The 23,582-nt window shown below is 47.0% G+C and overlaps 1 protein-coding gene across 2 annotated transcripts in view; it reads right to left on the reverse strand.

Moving 5' to 3' along the window:
- JPH2 (junctophilin 2) overlaps window positions 1-23,582 on the reverse strand; it is a 68,248-nt gene that overhangs the window by 25,005 nt on the left and 19,661 nt on the right. For both annotated transcript variants that reach the window (XM_024206975.1, XM_024206976.1), the window contains exon 2: window positions 22,521-23,304. In XM_024206975.1, the coding sequence (XP_024062743.1) occupies window positions 22,521-23,304 (784 nt within the window). The remainder of the gene's footprint in view (window positions 1-22,520; window positions 23,305-23,582) is intronic.

Below are 23,582 nucleotides of genomic sequence, written 5' to 3' on the forward strand. Positions count from 1 at the left end.
TGTGTGAACACCCTCATTTAAAATTAAAGTCGCCTTAATTCAGTTTAGTTTAATTCACTTCCAAAGTGAATTATGCTAAATCGAATTAAGGCCATTTTCATTCTGAATAACTGCATCCACACCGGAATTCAATGCAGTTTAACAAATCCACCTCAAATTCACACTGTTAGTTCATTCAGATTTATTTTCCTGGATGTCCCTGTGTAGACATGACCTCAGTCTCTTCCTGAAGGGCAAAGAGAGGAAGTGATTTGCCATGTGAGGAGATACCGTCTTATCCCCTTTCTAGAGTTTGCAAATTGACAAGGCCTGAGACATAGTTGCCATCAGTCATGTCACATACTGATTTATGGTGAGGCATGGAAGGTCAGAGCTTTCAGAGCTCCTGTCTCGCTCAGGCTTGGTCAGCACAAACACCCCAAGTGGGACATTGCATGGCTCAGTTATTAGAACAAGCTACTCAAGCAGAGGATGGTGAGGGACTTGGAGCGGGTGCATACGGCTCTGCCACGTTGATACCCGAAAGTGGGCTTCCCTCCTCACTGGTGCGTGAGGAATGCACATGCTAACCTGTTAGCAACAGCCTGTGCAGATACCCCAGCTCATTCCTTAATGCACCAGGATGAAACACAGCTACGGCATGGCCTGGGGGGTTACACCAGACAAGACAACTCCTGATTACGCTAATCCTGTGGCAGTCCCGGTTTGGTACACAGAGGCTTCCCTTCCTCCTAACAGGCTGCTGTATCTTGTGCTTATCAGGCTGCTGCGTGGGGCTCTAGCGATGCTTCCTCTGAAGTAATACAGTTCCTACAGGCCAAGACCCAGGCCAGGCAAGAACAGTACAGTAAAGGCAGCCTGAACCATGTGACCTGGTGCAATGATCCTGTCAGTCCTCCCAAGGTGAGCACGGCTGGACTGAGTTCAGTGCTTGGATGAGGAAAGCTGCAGGGCCTGGTGATGGCGATCCAGACCTAACCCTAGCATAAGCGGGTGCAACACCTTTGAAGTCAATGGAGCAACTGCGGAGTTACACTGGCGTGAGAGCAGAGCCTAGCTCCTTCCTCGAGGGGAACTGCACAGGAGTTCAGGTCTGGAAGAGAAGGAGAGCACACTACCCAACTGAAAGGGCAGCAGGTCTGTAGCTCAGCAGACTGTAGTCGCCTCACTGGGATGTGGGCGGGGCCAATCCTGACCTCAGTTATTGCAGACGGTGGAGTGAATCTGGATTCTCACCACTGTAACTGGTGATCTGCCTCCCCTCCCCCACCCCCAGTACATAGTCTGAGTTTGGGGTCCTCCAGGGGCTGCGTAAATAAGAGATATTGTTATGCTGGCGGCTGATTCCCCTCGCTTTGTGAGGCTGGCCTTTGCCTCACTCCCACTGATGTAGCATTTTCCTGCAATTCTTCTAACCCCATGAGCTTGGGGCCTAGGGCTACAGCAGCTGCAGCATGCTCTGGAGCTACTGCTTAGAAACTGGCACCTTACTTGCATCATGTGTGGAGACGATGAGTCTATGATCTGCCAGGCGCTGGGAGCCTGAGCAGCTGAGTCAGCTCTCAAACCTGTGCCTATGCAACTCACACAAGCTCTCTTCTCCACGGGCTTTTGTCCACCGCGTCAATGTCTGATTACCCCACACAGACATCAGGACCCTGCTCCCACGTTAAGATGCTGGCTCCCTGGACTTGTGGGCTACCATGATTTAGATAATTTATTATAGCACAGGTTCTGGGATTAGTGCCTGGGTTTTGCAGACCTGGATGGGCTTTGGAGATAAATATGTTGCATTCAGCTTCCACCGACAGTGTGCTCATAGCCAGGTGATACTGGGACTGTAGCGGCCAGGAAGGTATGAGTGGAGATTGCCACTGTTCATTACCATCTGAGCGGGACCGCTAAGGATTTATTAACATGCTGGACTGGTGGGTGGGGTGGGGAGAAAAGGCACAACTCTACAGCAGAGGAGCTTGTATTCAGCCAGCTGCACTAGGATAGGAACAGGCATGCGATCATAGTGTTTGTTGGCCAGTCAGATGCTGGTTAGTGATTCTGAATAATAACAAAACCTGGCTCTTACAGAGCCCTTCTGAAATTATGAATTCTTTGTATTACCATAACACCCGGGAGCCCCAGGCATGGCCAGGCCCCCATCGCGCTAGGTGCTGTACAAACACAGAACAAAAAGATGGTCCCCGTCCCAGAGAGCTTGCAATCTAGGTACAAGACAAGAGGCAACCAGTGGAGAGAGAGACGGGAAAGCACCAGGAAACAACGAGACAATACTGCTCGCTCAGCACGAGGGGCAATGGACTCAGCACACCAGCCGCCTAACCATTGCGACGTTTTTTGTAGGCCTCACAGCCAAGGAGAGTTTTAAGGAGGGATTTGAAGGAGGACAAAGAAGAAGCTTTTCAGCTGTAGACCTCAAAGTGCTTAAGAGGCAGCACTTTCCCCCCAGGCTAGAGCTGGTCAAAAACAGGATCACGTTCTGCAAAAAAAATTTAGAAATTTGAATTTTTTCAGCCAGCTCTTTAGCTGGTCAAAAACAGGGTGAATTTTTCCTGAAAAAAAGTGACGTTTTCCTACCAACTCTACGCAAACATCTGGTGCCACACCGGGGAGCAATTCAAGGGGCAGACTAGCAGGGCGGAATATTTGCGTGGGAAGGAAGGTGCTGCAGGGACTGGCACCTTTGAAAATTCCACTCTAAACTTACCAGCGCAGAAGTCAATAGCTCTTCTTCAAAACAGAACGACACAATACACAATCCCAATCTAATGTGTAACAGTAAATGGAAAGGAAGGAAAGGGCCCCTTAAAAATCATGACAGAACTCTCTGTCCCAACTAGGAAGGCAGTGATCTAGGAATGCGCCCCTGGGGACAGCCAGCAGCAACCTACATATTAGGGAGCACAGACTTCAGGTTGTAGCAGTGGAGAAGTTCTCTTCCGAATTTCAGCTTCCCAGTCGGCACAGTTAAAAATAGCTTGCATGAATTCTTTGGAAGGGGAGCACTCGTCTAAAGCAGAGGTCAGGAGGAGATGTGCATGTGATGCATGCTGCGCACTGCCCATTGCCTCTGGAGTGCACTGCCCTGTATTTTAGTCCCCCTTTCCGGTGCTTTGGGGAGCTGACATCCTACTATTGATCCAGAATCACTCTTTCCTGTATGGTGATGCTTTTTGCTGCTCTTGAGCCACCAGCATGGCTTGAGATTTAGCTAGCACTCCATTTGAGAGAGTAGAAAAGCTCTAATGCTGTAATAGTTTTTGTACAAGCGCAGAGATACAGCACCATTCCTCTCTTTTCTGGCTGACTCCCAGTAGTGCTGCTGCCCAATCCATTCCTCTGATTGCTACTAAAATCCTCTGAGGGTATCGGAGCTGAAGTTGAGCCCGATCACTAACAGGTGAGCCCATAAGCCAAGCCAATAAACCTGTCTTCTTGGACTGTTCTTGTGTTTTGCGCATCCACATTTCGTTGGACTGTAGATGAGATTAGAATGAGTAGAGAATACTGCAAATGCCAGAGACAGCCCGAGAGCCACTTACAACCTACAGGTGCTGAGTTGACCTTGTAGCCAGAAATAGTGGAATAACTCAGATGCCTGCCCCAACTATTTCACGTTCGGTAGGGAGAGTTATTCTGTGCATGGTACAGGAAGTACAGCCCCATTCAGCACAGCTCTTACCACTCAGTGTTTTGCCTTATCAGACTGATTCAGAGACCTCCATCAGGAATGACTAACTGAGCCCCTTTTTCCTGATCATTCCAAATATCTCTGGTTCAAAAATGTGACATGAATTTTCACTAATTAACATGTTAACGAAAGGCAACTTGGCTTCTCTGATCAACCCTGTTTGTTCTACTGTTACAGTCTATTCTCGACGCACACCTACCCCGTTTGTTTCATCAGCTTGTTGTGTCCTGTCTCGTAAGCTCTCTGGGGCAGGACTGTCTTCTTAGTTACTAGTTTGTATGGTGCCTAGCACAATGGGGCCCTGGTCCTCTCTGGGATTCCTAAGTGCTACCATAATACAAATAATAATATGAATGCCTGTATATTACATGCATTAATTTGACAGGTCAGATAACCCTACATATCATGCATGTAACATGTTTGTTGGCCTTTGGTTTTCAGAAAAGTTGGATGTGCAAAATGAAGATAGAATTGCACATCTAACTGAATGCACAATTGCTGCACTTGCAAGTCCAAACTCGATAACTGTATATACAAATGGCTGATTATGTTCATTTTGAGTGTGCAAGTACCTGATTTTGCATGTACAATCACTCTAACTTCACCTGCAAAGTGCACACCTAACTCTTCTAAAAGTCTGGGTCTTGATGGCTGCTGTCCATTTAATCAATAAATGCCATATTTGGTACATTGCAGAAGTAGTGTATAGGGGGCGGGAAAGATATTGTATATTTCAAATATCAAGTCTACTGCATTTTGTCCTTCCCAGGACAATGGGAGCTGCAGGAAGTGGCGTGGGCTGAGGGACGTGCTGGCCGCTGCTTCCCGCAGCCCCCATTGGCCTGGAGTGGCGAACTGTGGCCACTGGGAGCTGCGATCGGCCGAACCTGCGGATGCGGCAGGTAAACAAACCGGGCCGGCCCGCCAGGGGCTTACCCTGAACAAGTGCGCCCCTAGTTTGGGAACCACTGGGCTAGATGGCGGCCTCACTATCCGCTCATCCTTTGCATATCAACCTTGTGTGTTTCGTATCCATCCAATTTAGACTGTAAACTCCTTAGGGCAGGGTTTTTGCTGATAGTTGTTAATGCTCATGCACACCAAGGGTGCTGTGTAAGTAGTAAATACAATACAATCTAGCAACTACTTAATGCAGGAAATATACTTACTGTTCTACAGCATGTCACTGTATTTTAAAAAAAGATAAAACGTAATAACCTTGAAATTACTTTGATTTCCAATATCATTTCTCAAACAACCCATTTGTGAGATGCACTGGGATTTTCACTCAGTGGTACCAGCACTCAGCTACTGAAGTGATTGGCACTGTGTAAATACCTATGCTAGCTAAACAGTGCCTTCTCTCCTTCCTTCTGGCATAAAGGGTAATGCCCAGACCATCTTGTTTTGGAAAAAAGCATTGTTTTTTTAGGGAATGCTTTAGGAGCAAGGAATTGTTGTCAAAGTTCACTGAAATTTAACAAGCTCAGCGAGCATTAGTCTTTATGATTATCTGGCGAATTTTTAAAATACTGAAATGTTATCCTCAGCCCTAAATAGCTCAAAGCCATTTGTATCCTTCAGTGAATGATACTTCCTCACGGAACAGTTAAAGTGATATTAATCTTACAGCAGACGAGTCGGCAGCTATCTTCATCAAGGCGTCTACCAAAGGATCCCCATTCTGAGCAAGGGAAACTGGTTAGCTAAACATTCTAAGGTTTTCTAATTCTCAGTATTGCTTTCTGGCTGCTTCATTAATATACCATGTTCTTTAATGCCGCAGCTCGGGCAGCCATTGACCCAGATGAGGGGCCAACATGAGCAACTGTCTGGGAGTCAGCTGCCGTTCTCTTTCATATAGAGATGCCGCTAATGCAGATTGCAGGTCCCAACATGCAGTGCCCAGAGGCAGCTCAGGATGGAACGCTGCCTACTGGGACTTGCAGGCTCCATACGCCACACATATCAGAGATAAAGCCGGCTGTATTGAACAACTACATGGGCCTTGTTTGCCCTGCAAGAGTGGAGGGCCTCAGAGATATCAGTGTAAGGAATGTAACAAATGCTTTAACTCTTACTGCTGTCATCTCCTGCTCCAGGAAGAACACAGAGCCTTGAACTAGAGTTTCAGCTGGTGAAAAGCTTTTCCATTCACCCTCCAACCTGGCTGGAAAGTATGTCATGACAAAGTCAGTGCAGTTCTCTGCAGACGAAGGGTAGATTCAATCTCTCACTATTAGCTGCTGCACTTCCTTTTGCCCGATTTCTTGGCCTGCTCCCAGGCTTTTGTCTGCTGCTTTGCCTATTAGCATGAGTATATAACTTCTTCCAATCAGAGTGCACAGCCCAGCAACCCTATGGTAACAAATCAGTCTGTGCAGCCCAGTGCCTGGGATCAGCCCCACAGTAATACGCCAAGGCACACTGCCCTCATGCTGTGAACAATCACTGCAAATGCTAGTGATTTAGATTGATAAATTATATAAAAAGGTGCTCATCTCATGCTCTGGACACCCCTTTTATCATTAACTTTCACAGTAAGATCAAACTGGATGATGCATTCCACCGACAAATACATCAAAGACAATAAAGCAAAACCCCTTTACAGAAGTCACAGCAATCAAGCTCTTCCAATCTTCAGCCCACTCCCTCCCTGGGATGCATTTGGGCCTAACAGCATGCACCTTAGGTTGACAAATGTGGACTATTCCATACCAAGTGCACACACACGTGTGTGAAGGGGGGTGGAGGAAATCAATTCCAAAATCGAGGATCCCACATGGAGAACACCCTGCCAGCAGTCTCCTCTTGTTCATTTCAAGTGCAGTCTGACTCAGGGAGAAAGGTGGGGTCACAGGACTAAATATAGATTCCATGAATGATGAAGGGAGCAAATTTCTCAGTGGTACCAAGATTAAATATATTGCATTTATTAGTAAAGGTATGTTTTTCTGACTGACAGCCCTGCAAACTACTTGGGCTCAAGAGCTAATCAGGAATGGGTATTTTTGCCTGAGGAAAATGTTGATTTTTCATCAAAAACAAAACCTACATATTGCTCAGTTTTTGGCAACCATAAACCAAAAATATTTTTGGCCTAAAACTGTGAAAAACCAAAATATTTTCAGTATGGGTTTTTCTATTTTCCAACAAACAGAAAAAATTGGAAATTTTCAAGGAAATCAAAAAGTTTCGGTGAAAAATGTTCCATTAAAGCAAAAGGGCAATTATTCATTGCAAATAAGCTTTGACACAAATTTTTCTACCAGCCCTTTTGGCCTCAAGGGTCAAAATTCACAGATTTTAAGTCCAGAAGGGACCATTATGATCGTCTAGTCCGACCTCCTGCATAACAAAGACTGTGGAATTTCATGCAGTTCTGGGTTATCTCCCTCACAGTACCACCACCAGTCAGAAAGGTTGTGCAGTAAATATACCCCCTCAGTGACACCTTGCCCCCACCCATTGTCTTGTGGGTTTTCCCAAGTGTCACAGATTGAAACTCAGTACACAATTCTGTTGACGATGCACATTAAAGAATAGAATCCAGCTCCCTGTCTTGTGTGTGGAGGCTCAGCAGGGCTAACTGGAATAAAAAAAGAAAAATCTCATGTTTGTCAGAAGCACAGTTGCTTTGGCTCTGCATACACACATAGCAGTTCTGTTGATCAAGAAGCTGACATTTTTACAGTCACTTTTCAGAGCGAAGCTGCATTTGGATTTTCCTGTATTTTTCCCCTTGAGATGAGGGATCTGGAAAACTGACAGGGCTGTGTGCAAATGCCTTTGGAAGATGAAATCCTTCTCAGTTTAAAAATGTGCTAGGCCAAAAATATATCAACACCTGTGGCTTTGATTCTGCAGAAGCAGCGGCTAGTCTGTGTTTTAGATGAAAACTCAGTTCTGGGGAAGATCTGAAAAGGGCAATTTGTATCAAGTGTCTTATTTACATGCATTTCTCTGGTGTTCATAACTATAGTATCATCTCACACATCAAACATTAATACAACCCCTGTATTATCAACCCCATTTTACACATGGGAAAACTGAGGCACACAGGAAGTATGCAGCAGACCAATCAGTAGAACCCAGTTCTCCTGACCCCCAATCCTGTACCCTAACCCCAAGACCATCTGTCCTGCTCACAACGTAGGTGCATTGGAAAGAATGGTTAGGTTAACCCAAATTCTACCCTTTTATTCCCAGAATAACTATCTGTGAAAATAACCAAAGGGAATCTTACTTCTCTGCTAGGCTACCAAAGGAAAAGGAGAACAGGTGAGAGCAGCAAGGACTTTTTGTTATTCCATTTCCTTAGTATTAAAAGAGAAATAGTGTCATTCCAGGATGACCTCTATGAGAACCCAGTTGGAGGAGAAGCCTCACTGAAATGATGAGCCTGCAGTAGACTACAAGGGATTCAGTGGAAATGGTTCTACAGGCCCTGGGCTACAATGGTGATTAAGGGAGGTAGGCTAAATGCCTTGGGGAATCTAGTCCCTTTTAGAGAAGGATTTGTTCTAGCCACTAACTGTGCTACCCAACTGTTACTATTGAGAGGAGCAGGGGGAATCTCATCTGTGTGGCATTGATGGGCCCAGTTGAAGAGCCCAGATAGAACAGAGAAGGGAAGGGATGGGAAGATATGACACAGGGTCTCCCTTTCAGAACACACCCACCCATGTCAAATGTCTGAAATCAGAGGAGCCTGGAGACCTCAGCTTCCCTCCCAGTCCACCCAGAACATTAAAGTTCTCCTATGAATATTTACTACTGCCACCAAGAGCAATGAACCCCACACACTGGGAGTCAGGACTGTGCTCATTAGGCACCAGAGAGGCAAAGTCTGGGAGCCCTGGGATGAGCACTCAGAAACTGTTAACACAAAGAGAAAGAGTTTTAGCTGCACCAATGGCAAAATAGCACCCATCCAAACTGCAAGGAACAAAATCCCCTTCAGCTACCGTCAGATGTGTAATGTTCACCCCCTGCCCACGTTAGAGAACCTGCATAAGGTCAGCTTAAGCTAGTGGTGTAGAATAGTAGCAAACACAGCAGTAACTCCCCCCTCTCCCCCCAGCAAACCTACTTTCTGCACAAACAGTACTAGAGCACCAGCTGAAGCTTATATGAGCCTGCAGAGTCCACAAACCAGGTGAATGTGATTTCCTTAAAGGGTCTGCTCTCCATTCACCAGGTTCCCTGCGGCATCATTTACCACACACACGGAAGGGAGTTAGTGTCATGCAGCCATTCTTCCTTCCAGCCCTGAATCAAAGGCATCCTTCCTTCCAGCCCTGAATCAAAGGCATACAGGCGAGATCATAGCTAGCTCAACTATCTGAGAGCAACTGGCACCTTCCAGAAACACTGCAGTCCCTTATGGCCAATGTGAAAGGCATTGAGATGCCTAAAGATACAGACAGGCATCTGGTGGGATTTACAACAGTGCCTAGTTGCCCAACTCCCATAAATTTCAATGGGAATTAGGCACCTAGGTGCTTTAGAAAATCCCACTGGGCACCTATCTACATGTATTGGTGCCTCAATACCTTTAAACTCTTCATCCTTATCAATGCAAGTGAGATTCAAAAAGGAGAATAGAAATCCATGATGATCTCAGTCCCTCCTTACAAAACCCGATTCAAAAGAAAGAAGCAGACACTACTGTAACCTGACTAAAACATTCTGCCCTTCTTCAGAGCTGTACTGAAGAACCCTTCGGTAATGACTAGGAAACTGCACTCACTTGAGAGAGAGACAAACACTGCCATCTTCTAATCTCATCTTTGATACTGAATCCCTCTGACACCTGTGGGCTCAGTCTCCCCAGGGATACTGACACTTCCTTCACAGTGAGGGGATGAGGAGAGAGCAGTTGAAGTTTCTATAGTGCTGTGACACACACGGAGCATTTTATAAGGGCTCAGTATTGGTGTCTGGGAGCCATACTGAAGAATACCAAAGTATTTCTTGTAATTTTTTCTTTAAGAAACACAACCTTCTTCTGATTTAACTTTCAGGATTTTTGTAGCGACAACTGCCCTGCGCCATCTCTGCAAACACAAGAATTGTTTCCCTGGGGTTCTTGGCTAGGTGGAGGGCCACACTCTTTGGTTAAAAAAATAAAATAAAAGCCCAAATCAGCCCCTATAATTCAGGCTCATGAAGCTCAAGTGACCAGCTGAGTAGCTCCAGGACAGGAACTGTGTGATAAGGGCCACTAGATTGCTGATCTGCCACTTTGGGGGAGTAGAATTGGGTAGGGAGCTCAACAGATCCTGTTGAAATATTCCTCCTTCTCTAGTAATCCCAAACGATGCAGCCAAACTTTAACTCACGATGGCCTTGCATGTTCTTTTCCCAAGTAGATTTGAGGCAAACAGTGGCCCAAACTCTAGGAGAAATGTCACTTCCGGGAGGGGAGATAGAAAAGGTAGACGTGAGAGGAAGCACCAGAGAAAAGCAGCCCAGCAGCACGTCCTGCCTAGCAATGCAGCCTGCACTGTCCCGATGCCAGCAAGGTTGACCTCAGCAGGGAGTGTGACATTCACATCCATTCAACAACACAACAGCCTGGAAAAACAGAGGCAGGAGCTTTCTGCAGCCATCACACACGAGAGGGAAGGACTGCACCCACCCCAGCCAACATGGCTAATGTCCCAGCGGCAGCAGAAAATTTCAGACCACACGGTCCATGTGTGTGTCTGTACCATCCTCCCCACTCCCCGAGAGCTAAGAACTACAGCCCAATGTGTCTCAAGGCCAGGTCTGGCACAGGCAGTGACAGGACAGGCTTCCCCTGCACTGCTCCCCACCAAGCGCTCTTCATCCCTGGCCTGGAGGAACAACCTCTAAGGGTGAGAAAGGAGCGGAGTCTCCCTGGCCTATTCAGTGCTTGGCCTCTCTGCTGAGCTTTCTAAAGAAGGGACCAATTACTATAGATAGCTGTCAAGGAAGTGGTGGAAAATGTTTTTTCAATACACATCAGAGCTCATCAGATCACATTAATCTATGTCAAAACATGCAAGGTGACCTGGCTACTCCACCCATGACCACCGCAGTCATTCTTGTTTCCCAGCTCTAGTGACCAAACCAATGAGCGGATCCTCTAGGCGTTCCCGTGCTTGGCACCAGGCTCCGTCCATGCTAGCAGGCTAATGGACTTTCCTCATGTTTTGCAGACAGACCCATTTTATGTCCATACATGAGTCAGCCTGGAAAGGAAGTTATGGTACGTGAGACTCTGAGGCAAGGAAAGCAAACAGGAGCGTGGAAGTGCTCTCTTTCTCCCAAATAGACACTGTGAACTACAATAACCCACTACAGTGTAGGCAGTAGATTCTGTGAAAGCCCCTGAGGTCTCTCTTGTCAGTGATTCCCCAGCCAAAGGCTCCCTCAGGCCATATGTCATAGGAGGCTGGTGATGGGTCAATAAGCTGAATGCTATGGCTGTTGAATAGGGTTGCCAACCCTCCAGGACAATCCTGGAGTCTGCAGGAATTAAAGATTAATCTTTAATTAAAGAGTATGTCATGTGATGAAACCTCCAGGAATACGTCCAACCAAAATTGGCAGCTTGACTGTTGAAGCCCACATGTTCAGCAAGCCTCCCTTTTCTGCTTGTGCGCCCTCCTTTGTATGCATAGCGCTTGAGTTTGCACCGGCAAACAGCACATATAGGATCATGTGTGCTCAGCAGCCCAGCTCATGGAGACAAACAGCGTCATGCACAGTGCAGGGCTCTACAGATGCAAAAGGAAGAGCATTCCTCGTTCTGCTTCATGTGAGAGAAACAAACATTTCTGGGGCTAGTGCAGCTGTAGCATGCCTATAAAAAGCCACAAACCAATGTAGTAAGGCCCCGGACTTCAGCTGGTGCTAAAATAAAGGCAGGTGGTTTGGGGATATCTGACTTTATGATGAATTAGCAGGCTTTATTTAGTGTCACACCCTTTTCAAATACATGGAATGTTAATGGTATGGGAGCTGTCTCATGGTACATTGACACTTCAAGCTGGAGGTGTAATTTCCAATGTGAGGAGACCTACCTACAAATAAAGTGTAGCCGTGGAGTGAGACCAGTTAGCTGCCCTGAGTACATACCTAGAGCCTCAGACAGGATCGTCCTTGGGGCAGCTAGCCTCTGCCACCCCTTGCGCTGCTGCTCAAGCACAACTAGCACAGGTATGTTTCCTCAAGCCGAAAATGACACCCCTAGCTCGACGCGTAGACATACACTCACTCGGAAAAGAGAGCCTAAGCAGCTTCCCTTAACCACTGCATTCATGATCCCAGAGTCCTGGGGAGTAGCACACAGGGTACAGGCGTGCAGGTCATGGGTACGTTCACATCTCCCTGCCTATATGTACAGTAACTCCCATGTGTTTGTGTCTGCTGAGCAGGTGAGATGTTCATTCATTTGATTCCAAATCAAAGGACGCGTGGACAACCTGGTTGATTAGTGGAGGCTGAACGTGCTGCTGCGTGTGGGATTTGAGTTTGGCTCCACAGTTCAGTCACTTACTCCCCCGCACAGCATGAGCTTGGGGTGCCTTTTGCAGACCTGGAGTGACTCCCCCTCTTACTACTTCATAGACTTCAAAGCCAGAAGTGACCATTATGATTAGCGAGTCCGACCTCCCTACGTAACACAGGCCAGAGAATTCCACCAAGTGATTCCTGCATCGAGCCCAGTGACTTCTGGTTGAGCTAGATGGTATCTTTTAGAAAATGTAAAGCTTCAAGTGATGAATACTCAGGGAAGCTTTAATGGGCTCTAGAGGGGAGTGTGCATAACCCAACTTGGCAAGGAGAAGGGTTCTTCAATGGAGCAAACTAAAGGACCGGGAATGATCTCTCCCTCCTGCCTTCTCAATGTTTCTTTGCTCATACTATGGAAACGGGCTGGAATGAGAGCGTGTGCTGTGATGTGACCGGTGTCTCCTCTCATGGGAGCAGCAGGGACCGGTGAGCACTGACTGCGGAACCGTAACTGGCAACAGAACTTTATTTCGGTCGACTCCTTTTTTTCTTGTTAAGGGGTCTGATCACGTTACTATGTAAATACTGTTCCCAACTATTCTGCCTTATATCAAATGTCCCATGTAGAACTCAGCACGGGATTCTGTCCTTAGTAACCAGGCTCACGTTAGTTCCTCCATATTGTCTGCTTGTTACATGGATAGACCGCAATTCTATTCATTACACATCCACTATGTGGTACCCAAGCCGGGAGTGAGCATTAAAGGCCACAAAAATCAGAACAATGCAGAAGGGCCCAGAGCCTTATCTAAACTTGGGGAAACCTCCCTAGTACTGATGGGCCTGAACTACACGCCAGCATTGCCAACTCTTGCAATTTTATTATTAGGCTCACAAGGTTTGGGTTTTTTTCTCAAAGCCTCAGCTCATGCAGCTCTGTGAATACATAACTATGTGAATACTTAGCTGTCATCAATATAATCATAAAAAAGTATGTTTCTACCCTTCATGGTTGTGGAGAAGAGCTTACACCATGACCGGATTGCACGCTGAACACCCACAAACCAGAAGGGAAAGAAAATGAACCCCAAATGTACTGTTATTAAAAATCTCTTTATTTTAAAGCCAAATTCACAATATTGAGGCCCAACTAGTAAGTTTTGAATGCTTGGGGCTGGCAATACTGAACCTCCCAGATCCACACGCTCCCCGACTTTGGGGAAGTTTACATACAGATACAAACTTTGCAGTTATCACCTGCCTATATCATAGACTGAACTGGAAGTCCATACTCCAGGACTAGGCGTCAGTTTGGCTCCAAACATCACAGGTGAGGTCCAGCTCTTTGAACATTATGTATGGAGTTGCTTTGTGAAAGGCTGTGAGCCATTCCTTTTGCTGTTTGATTTCTCTAGTGGCTGGTGTAACCCTTTCAAATACCCCAGAACAGAATGGATGGTGGCTCTTGAACTGTCAAAACTTTCTCAAGCCACATCCAAGTACTTTATTACTGGAACCATGAAGCTAAGGTCCACCTGAGTTGGCTCAAGTTTTATTGGCTAAGAGTCACAGGCCTTGGCTGTCAGCTGTTGCATTCTCCTGTAGCTCTGATAAACCATTGCTGTGCATTCCCTTATTTAGTCAGGGACTCTCTGCTGACTCCAGTGCTTTCAGTACGTCATTTACACCATACACCACGGTCCCCTAAGGAGACGCTCATTCCTGCCTAGGTAACGTAAGTTTGAAAGGCTGAGCACATGGAGATATAAGTAACATTGCTTAAGAATGTGAACAGGCAGAATAGTTCAGAAAACTGATATGAGAGTTTCAGTTCACGTCTCAGCAGACAAGTGCCTCTGTTAGTTGAAGGGAGAGCTCAGAAGTGCCCCACAGAACACAGACAGCAAGGCTATTTAAAATTCAAAACCTTGGAGTAAACCATTTAACTGGCAAGAAGAGAATCTCACACACAATTTTAATTGAGGCCAGGTTTGGGAAAGAAAATCCCAGAGTGTTTTCCGGTACCCGCAACTTCATCCCATTTCTGTTATGCTATTTATACACTGCCTGGCCTCTCCTTAAATTATTTCAGAGTATTCTTGAGAGTTTTTCCATTATGTATTAAAAGGACAATGTGGAAGCACTTTGAATCTATGTTATAAAGCCGTGAAAAGATGTATGGTCAAATAGTAGATACCCTACTGATTTTAGATGTTGTATAGCCCAAACATAAAGCTGTGCTAATTTTGATTTGTGTTTGTCTCCAGTAAAAAATCCTGGTGCTTAGATACCTCCATGTGAGGCGCCTATAGATAAATCAGTAAAGTGTGGCAGTGATTTCTTCCTGCTGTCGCATATCTGGGTTTCCTGGTGATAATAAATACTATATGTCACATGACAGCTATATTCTGGAGGATATTTGTTAACACGATATACAACTTTCAAGGTGTTCAAAAGACAGGGCCAAAGCTACAATGTACACATTACAGAACACATGGAAGTGTCCCTTTAAAAAACGCTGCTTTCATTCCAGTTGGCTAAGAAGTGCTAGGATTTCATTTGGCACAAATGCCAAATTGCAGAGACTTGATGGGGTCACGGAGAGCTGAGCGTGACCCAGAGCGAGAAGGGGTTGCTGAATTTTCATTGTAGATCTTGGCCCTTTTAAAAGCCTTCTTAGGCAAAGAAGGAAATTCACTCTCCTTAGCAATTGTAAGGACTGCTTTGTAGCTAATGACTTGAGGGGGTCTCAGACCCCCAGCAAACCAACCAAGCTGAAGCACTCAAGTCTTACCCAGATCCAGGCTCCGGTCCTCAAAAAGCAGCCAGGCTCTGTGCCTCATCTTGGGTTTTTATTTTTAAGGAGATGAAAGCTGTCCCTCAGCTGCCTGTTTTCGAAGGGATCGCTTACCCTCTGCTTGACAAGTTAGCACATAGCCTGCATTCTAGCACAGATGCCGTCAGGTAACCACACAGACACCAGCCTTCCTAATTGTACAACTCTCAGTAGCTCTGAGTTCTTTCTGCTGACCAGAAACCACAGGAGCTTCTCAGGGAAGCAGAATGCCAGCCTGACACACAAGCCCTGTCAGCAGCTGCTCGAGGCCTCATGTATTTGGGGCCTCTACTGCACAGACTCAACAAATCTCGGGCTGGCCTAAGGGGAGGGCAGATTTCCAATCGCAACCTAGCAGCCTGGAGAGCGCCTTTCACTAGGGTCACCCCAAACTGAAATACTGGCCTTAGATGCATGTGTACCATAGTTATTACTCTCGCCTTAGTACTATGCCCCATGCAGAGGATCTCGCTCTGCCAGTTCACGGGGGAACATACGCACAGAACAAAGAAGGGAAAATCAAAGGCCGCTCTTTGAATGGGCAACATTCCCTGGCACTGTGATTCCCACTTGAATGAAACATCCCAATACAGCTTCTTGCCATGTAGTTTATATAACCTGGTCATTTGCCTCTACAAGGTATTTTCTTTTCACTCCCCCTAACATGATGCTTGTCCTGTAGCCAACAGTTCTACACTGGTAATTGACAAATAACTTCCCATGTGGTATCTCAAGACCCCATTTGTCATCTTTCCTTAGCCACATTACCCGCACTGCATTATACATTTTCACTTAACGAGCCCCCCAAACTAGGGTAACTGATGAATGAAGAGGGCCAGTTTGTGCACAGCAGTTAGTGAATTCATGCTGTGCCACACCGCACCAAACATCTGGGTTGCAAGCCAGCGTGACGGTCAATCTAGTTTGCACTTGACACTTGGCAACATCACAAACACATTAACTGGGCTTAACTGAGAATCTCTGCTCATTAGACTGGCTGCTGTAGGTCTTGAACGAGATACACTGGCAAAGCTGTGTGGCAGATCCAGGACTGGAAAGGCAGGGTGGCAGCCAGGTGGGAGGGCAGTGCCCTGACAAAGCTGCGAGAGGGAAGCCTGCAAACAGCCTGTCCACACTTAGCCAGTACATTCAGGGTTACACTAACATAACCTCTACAATTTTTTACTAAAATCATGAAAAGGAAAATCAAAATTTCTGGGAATACTGCTGGATTTCTAATTTAGAAAGAACTATAATGGGACCTGTCAGGGCCAAAACAATACAGTTCTGGAAGGAAAACACACTCAACTGTGCCATATTCTGGCAGGAGATGCTCAGAAGCACATCCGAGAAAATCCACAGCCAGCGGGGGGCAGAAACTGCAACCCAGTTTCTGTTCCCTTTGAAACAGTGCACAGATGCTGCTACAGAGACATTTCACAGCAAGAGACATGGAAGAGGTGTGACCCAGGGGTAAAGTGGTCTACGACATGTTTGTCCCCTGATCTGTCAATGCTTGTTACATGTAGATTGTCATGCTCCAAATAAAGGTTTGGGTTTTGGTCAGAATGTGGAAGCACATTTGGGCATAGACTGTGCAGCATAGGTGTGGGTTTATCTTTCTTCACACCTCTGCAGCTTGCCTGAGCCGCCAAAGCTGCAAAGAGCTGGGGTTTGGGCAGGTTCTAGCATTTTGGGTTTGTGTTTCACTGGTTTTACCATGCCTCAAGGAACCTTTCATGGGGCCAAAAAAAAAAAAAAGTGAGTGCTGGTCTTCTCATGATATTTCCCTTTCTGAATGGTGGAAATGCCAAGAGGAGGCCAGAACTTGCTCCTTAAATGGCTCCCTGAGGTGTAAAAAGCCAGTGAAAAATCATGATCATGTACAAATATGCAGATGCTCAGATTTATTCACATTCCTGCAGAATCTGACTGCTTGGCCTGAGTAACCAGACCCTAATGATACCCTGGCATTCCCATATAAAGATGAGCACTATCCTCTAAATAGAGGAGTCATGTAGCCTTCCCATGCAGCTAAAGACATTTCCATAAGGACCAGAAGCCAAGATACTGTTCATCAGTTGGAACCAGGGTTTTGTGCTGTAAATTCTGCCCTGAGGTAAGGCCAAGCAGTTCCATTGACTTCAATGCACTTTTATATCATGATTCAAGTGGCTCATTCTGTATTTTGATCCCCCAGTTTCACTACCCTAGCATTTGTGCATTAAAGAAACTATTTTACCACTCTGAAGCCACCTTCCCATTTCTGCTAAATTCCAATGTCACTTCCTTCATAGTCCACAAATTTCAACCCTTAATTTGCAGAGCTGTATGTTCCACCTTCATAACATCAGCACATTTACCCAGGCTTCCCCCAGTTTGCCTCATTGGCAAATGCCCTGCTACACTCCCAGATGAGGGGGCTGCTGGTGGTTCCCTCCCTATACAGGCAAGGGGCCAACTCCCCTTTCATCACACGCAGTTTTGTTGGCAGTGCAACTATCCTGATAGAGTCATGAGAACGTTCTTGTCCCAGGACATGCCAAGGTCTCCTGCTTCAGCAGGTGGTCACACTAGGCATTAGGATAGAGGATTTTGGCCAGAGTGTTATGGGTCACTACTGGCTGGATAGGGAGGTTTCCCCAGGGACCAAGAGTCTCTGGGTAGCTCTGATTGGAGATGAGGGATTGGAAATTCTCTTAATACGGAAAACAATTCCTGTCTCTCAAATGGTTTCGGGATGAGCTCCAGGAGGGGATTGTCTAAGTCACCCAAACACCGCGTAAGGTCCCTGCATTGGTGTGGAGTCACTAGGGGGACACACAAAGGGAAAGGGAGTTGGGACAGGGCTGTAGCAAGAAGCCAGCACTAGCCCTGGCCCTGACAGGTTTCCAAGTGAGGTAGGATGGTCCAGTTGCTAGGGAGCTAGCCTAGAACTTGGCAGACCTGCATTCAAGTCCCTGCTCCCACAGACTTCCTGGGTGTCTTTGGGCAAGTCACTTAGTCTCTCTGGGCCTCAGTTCCCCACCTGTAAAATGGGGATCATAGCACTGCCCTGCCTCACAGGAGTGCTGTTAAGATAAACACATTAGGAATTATGAGGTGCTCAGATGCTCTGGTGATGGGGGCCACATAGGCTATGTCTTCACTGCACTTAAAAACTCACAGCTGGCCCTTGCTAGGTGACTGGGGCTTGGACTAAGGGGCTGTGTAATTGTTGTGTAGACATTCGGACTCAGGCTCTAGAACCCTGCGAGGTGGGAGGGTCCCAGGGCTCAGGTTGCAGTCTGAGCCCGCATTTCTGAACGTCTACATCAGTTAAACAGCCCCTTAGCCCAAGCCCCGCAAGCTTGAGTCAGCTGGCATGGGCCAGCCACGGGTGTCTAACTGCAGTGCAGACATACCCATAAATACCTTAGCTAGATAGATAGCTCCACCTGCGAAAGTGTACAGCAGCCCAGTGGCAAGACTGATGGGAGGAGAAACACTCTATGGTTAGAAGAAAATGAATGATTACCTAGCACTTTATAAATATTAGTCAACTAGTTCTCACACCCTCAGAAAGGTATTAGACTCATTTTACAGGTGGGGAAACTGAGGCAGAGAGCAAGTGTCTTGCCCAAGGTCACAGAGAAAGTCAGTGGCAAGGGTAGAGCTCAAGAGTTTCTCCAGTCAACACTCCGAGCAGATTTTCTCTAGCCCTCAAAGCTGAGATTAAAGGAGGGGGAAGGGACACATTAACAAAAAAAGACGCTGTGAGTAGGGATGCTAGCCCCTAATGAAGCAAAGACAGCAATTATGGCCCCAAAGGTAAAAATTCACTGAAACTGTGACTTGATTGTGAAGTGAGCAGAAGACAAAGCTCTGCTCTCCCCTTTCCTGAGTCATCACCCCCTCCTCGTCTGCACCCCCACATCCAGGCTGGATCGCCTGCAAGGCCAGTCCTCCCCTTGCAGCCGCTGGAACACAAATTTGCAAACAGAACTCAATGCAGGCAGGAGTCGGAAGCCTGGCTCCCTGAGCTAACTGTCACAAGGGCAAACCCAGGCACTGCAGGGGTGAGGCTGACACTGCCAGGTACAGACTAGGGCAGCACACGAACCTTGGCAGGTTCTGATCCTCGCTTTCAGTTTAGGAAAGGACATACATTTGGTTTTAGATAGGCGCCCAGCTGGAGAAGCAGCGAAGCATGCTCAGAGGCAATCTATCCACTGGCTCACAATGTACGAGAGGGGAGGACTCATTAAGGAAAAGGGCTGTAATGCCTTATTTCCTCTGACTCAAAAGTTCCCTTAATAGGAAATGGTTTCCAAGCTGTGCTAGCGAGGATGCCGGCCCCTGTGAGAGCAATGGATGCATTCCAACCCCTGATGGAAACCACCACAGAGTCTCCTTTGGATTTGAAGTGTAAATCGTGTCTACTAAAAAGGGCCTTATATAAACTGACCAGTGCTTGGGGAGCAGCTTTGCCGCTCTAACAGCATTATTTATGGCCTCGCTGCTCCTTGAATGTGCCTTTTCCAGTACACTACAAAGCCACACAGGAATGAAGAGAGCACCAGGCCTGTCCAGATGATGTAACAGGGAGCACCTTGTGCCAAGATGAACATGGCCCAGTGCTGCTCGTGAGCTCAGGCAGCAGCATGGATCTGTTATTCTGATCATCGCCGTCTCTGCAAGATACTCTTTCGAAACTTGCCGATATTTTTCTGACAGTCTCTGCACTAACCGAGCACGCTAAAAGCAGCCAAACTCAACATTCCCTCAGGAGCCTTGGTTCAAAACTTTGAGCTGAAATATTATTGGGCAAAGGATCTGCCTAGCTTCCAAGGGATGTTGATGGTTTTTAAACGGAGGCACCATGCTGTATTTCACCAGGTATTCCTCGCACCTGCCTGGCAATGAGGCAAAGTAATCAAAAAATAATCTCCTGAGAAGCTGAACAAAGTTAAAAGGGACAAGTCAAGAAAGAACCATGAGCCACATCCAGGCCAAACTTCCATTGATTTCAATAGCCGTTTGCCTGGGTAAGGAGTGAGTACAAATCTAGTGCCAGATCCTGCCACCCACACTCGCACTGAGCAGTACATTACTCATGCCACTGAAATCAAACTGGTAACATACAAAGGAACGCTTGGGTTTTTTAAATACATAAGGCCAAATCCTTTGGTCCTTATTCATGGCTAGATTCCATCACCATTACTCACACTGAAATCAATGGGACCCCGCCAAAGTAAGCTACTACTTAGCATAAGGGTGGCAGAACCTATCCCTCAGTAAAGACCTAAGCACCTGGCCGTGTATATTTTAATAAAATCCTCCTATTCTAGATTACCAATAACTCTTTTGATCATTAAAGCTGAACAAACTTTCAAAAATCTAAATGCACTTTTTCACCACTGCTGCAGGTTCCCTTACACTTCACTCTGCTTGTCAGGTGAAACTAGATGGGTCAATTCCATCTTCTGTTTATAGCCCATTTCACTTTGCATCTCTTCTCTGCCTTTGGTCGCATGCTGTTATGTTTGGGTCTCTAACAGTACAGGAAGAAAGATCAATTAAAAAACCTCCAGTTATTTTAAATGTTTGCCAATATTGCTATTCTCTGAGGTTTTGCAAGCCCCATCTTTTTTTTTTTTTTAATACCAACCTAAATCTATGGCCTGAGCTACTAGCCAGTAGGGTGACCAGACAGCAAGTCTGAAAAATCGGGACAGGGGGTGGGGGGTAATAGATGCCTATGTAAGAAAAAGCTCCAAAAATCGGGACTGTCCCTATAAAATCAGGACATCTGGTCACCCTACTAGCCAGTGTTGCTTTAAGCAAAGAGTCAGAAGTATTTATTTACAACCTGCAGACGTATGACAAAGTATTCTAAGTGCACAGGCAAAGCAGAGGGAACCTAGTCAAAGTATTTCATATTATTACTTTCCAGAGTATCTTAAACCAGTCTGAGCTGAGAGAGCAGTTTCCAAGCTGTCAGTAGTAGAGTTTAGCTGACTTCTGCTGCATGGCACATGAATCCTGGTAAATCATTCAAAAACCTGGGTGAATGTAAAGAGATCGCTGGATCAGGTCCCCGCTCTCTGGAGTGATACATGGACTAGCAGTGGAACTCATTGCACCAGTCTGCCATCTCCCACTATTCAGTATGGTTCCCAGCTCAGGGACCTGCCTCCTGAGTGGTGAAATCCAAGCAGAACCTGGCTTTAGCCCTTGATATTGTTTGGCTTGTTAAAATTAGGTTATAACAATAATCTTGCTCCCCCAAATCACTACATGCCCTGAACCCTTGTGGCACTGTGATAGGGGAAGGAGTGGAAACCAGGGTACAGCACACACTTCTCAGGAAACACTGAGATGTTCTGTTTGTAGCCCAATGTGACGAAGTTGTGACTATGTGCCCAACAGATGGAAAGCCCCCATTAGAAGACCAACAGCCGCTGCAGCAGCATTGTACATTATTGACCCCGAATCCTGCAGTGACTCTACCGTAAGATGGAATGTTTCTGGAGTGGTGGTTTTGTTGTTGGGTTTTTCTCTTAATAAAGAAGGGGTCACCCAGATGCCAAACTGTCCCTATGCAGAAGGCTGTCCTGATTTATTGTAGCCAAAACAGACTATTTTTCATTCTGCCCTAGTAATAAAAAAAAATCCACCTGCTCCAATGTGTTTCACTGGGGACTAAAGGCGCAGCCCTATGTTGTCATCTCCAAACATTTCTATAAATGCTTAAGAGTATTGGCATCTATTATGGCATTGAAGTTTCACGCAGTGGACCAGATTCTCAGCTGGCATTGTCCCATTGGATGTCAACAGAGCCATGCGAATTTACAGCTAAAGAGCTGGCCCAGCCACCCCATCCTTTTCTGTCCTGTTGAGGTTAGTGTTAGTGGCTCAGTAGCCTTCCCCCACCCCCTAGGTCCGGCGTCTGCTAGATTTGGGGGGCGGGGGACAGAGAAATCTGAAAGGTTCACGGGACTTAAGTAATTGAGCTGCGAGATGCTCAGACCACAGCCAATCTTTCTTCCTCACCCCCCCCCCGCCAAGTCTGTCCTATCAGCTGCAAGGGTTTTAAGTGATCAGTGCAAGCAGCTCTATGCAGCAGAGAGGAAGCATGGTTCAGTGGTTAGAGCATTAGTCTGGGACCCTGGAGATATGGGTTCAAGTCCCTGCTCTACCACAGACTTTCCTGTGTGACCTTGGGCAAGTCTCTTAGTGTCTCCATCTGTGAAATGGGGATAACAGTGCTCCCCTAACGCGCAGGGGTGTAGTGAAGATATCCAGATAGTGAGGTGCTAGATGCCACTGTTATGGGAGCCAAACAGACACCGAAGCTAGCTTGGCTGCATGCTCCAACATATCGCTCTGCTCTGTGAAAAGGAGGATTCCTAGCTACTCTTCTATAAAACTGCAATAACAAACAAACATCACAAGCAGTAATGAAATCTGGTGCATCTTTAGTGCCTTTGTCAGAGCCGGAGCTCCTACCTGGATACTGCAATCTCAGCCTTCTGCCTGGCGATAGCTGCGGCCCTCTGAGCCCCTTCCATGCTCCTGTCCACCTTCTGCCTGATCTTGGAGCTCTTCAGTGGTATCACCCGCTTCTTCATACCTTTGATCAGAACATTCTGCCGGTATTTGCCTTCCTCCTTCTTGCCATCTGGCAGGGTGGTGCAGCCGTAGCCGTGCCGCACGTTGTCCAGCCACTCGCCCTCGTACTTCAGGCCGCTCGACCTCTCGCTCACCCCGAAGCCCGAGCGCTTGTCGTTCTTCCACTCGCCCATGTAGGACTCCGTGGTGGTGGCATCGATGTCAGACTCGAAGGGCGGGAACTCCTCCCCTTCCGCCCCTTCGCCCAAGCTGATGGTGGAGGTGGCATCGCTGGCAGCGGAGCTGATGCCGCTCTCGCTCTTGAGGAAGCTGACTCGGCTCTTCTGGCTGGCCAGGGAGGTTTTGGACTCCGATTTCTTTAGCCTCCCCAGCAGAGAGCCCCGTCTGAAGAGGCCCCCTTTCTTCGGCTTGCTGGCTCCAGCATCCGCATACAGACTGAGGGCAAAGCCTCCCCGAGTGATAGTGGGTGACATGAGGATGCTTTCTGGGCTTCCCGCCGGCGAATCTTGCTGTGGCAAGGTGCCGTTGCTGTGCTCGCTACGGAGGGAAGACAGAGAGGTCCGGAGAGGGGAGCGGACCACAGACGCCATGCCGTATGGGACGCTCTGACGGACGCCGTATCCGTGGCGCATGCCATTGGTGAACTGGCCCTGGTACGTTCCTAAAGGCAAGAACAAGGAGCTCGTTAAGCATGACACTTATTTTCCAAACCGATGCCTCGATACAAAGAACGTGCACAGCAAATCAAACCACCGCAAGACATAACGGTTGCCCTTGTGCCTGTGCACCAGCTGCTGCCCTCTGCTGGGAGGGAAAGGTCAGAGCTGCACAAGTGATTCACATTATTGTATTGCATACGGTGAAAATGACTAATGTTGTATACAGCGAACGCGCTCTCCCCAGGGACCAGCCACACACTGGGCTGCCTAGCAGAGGTGG

Source organism: Terrapene carolina, unplaced genomic scaffold (genome assembly GCF_002925995.2).
Source record: "Terrapene carolina triunguis isolate 2854851 unplaced genomic scaffold, T_m_triunguis-2.0 Scaffold130, whole genome shotgun sequence".
Classification (NCBI taxonomy): Eukaryota; Metazoa; Chordata; order Testudines; family Emydidae; genus Terrapene; species Terrapene triunguis.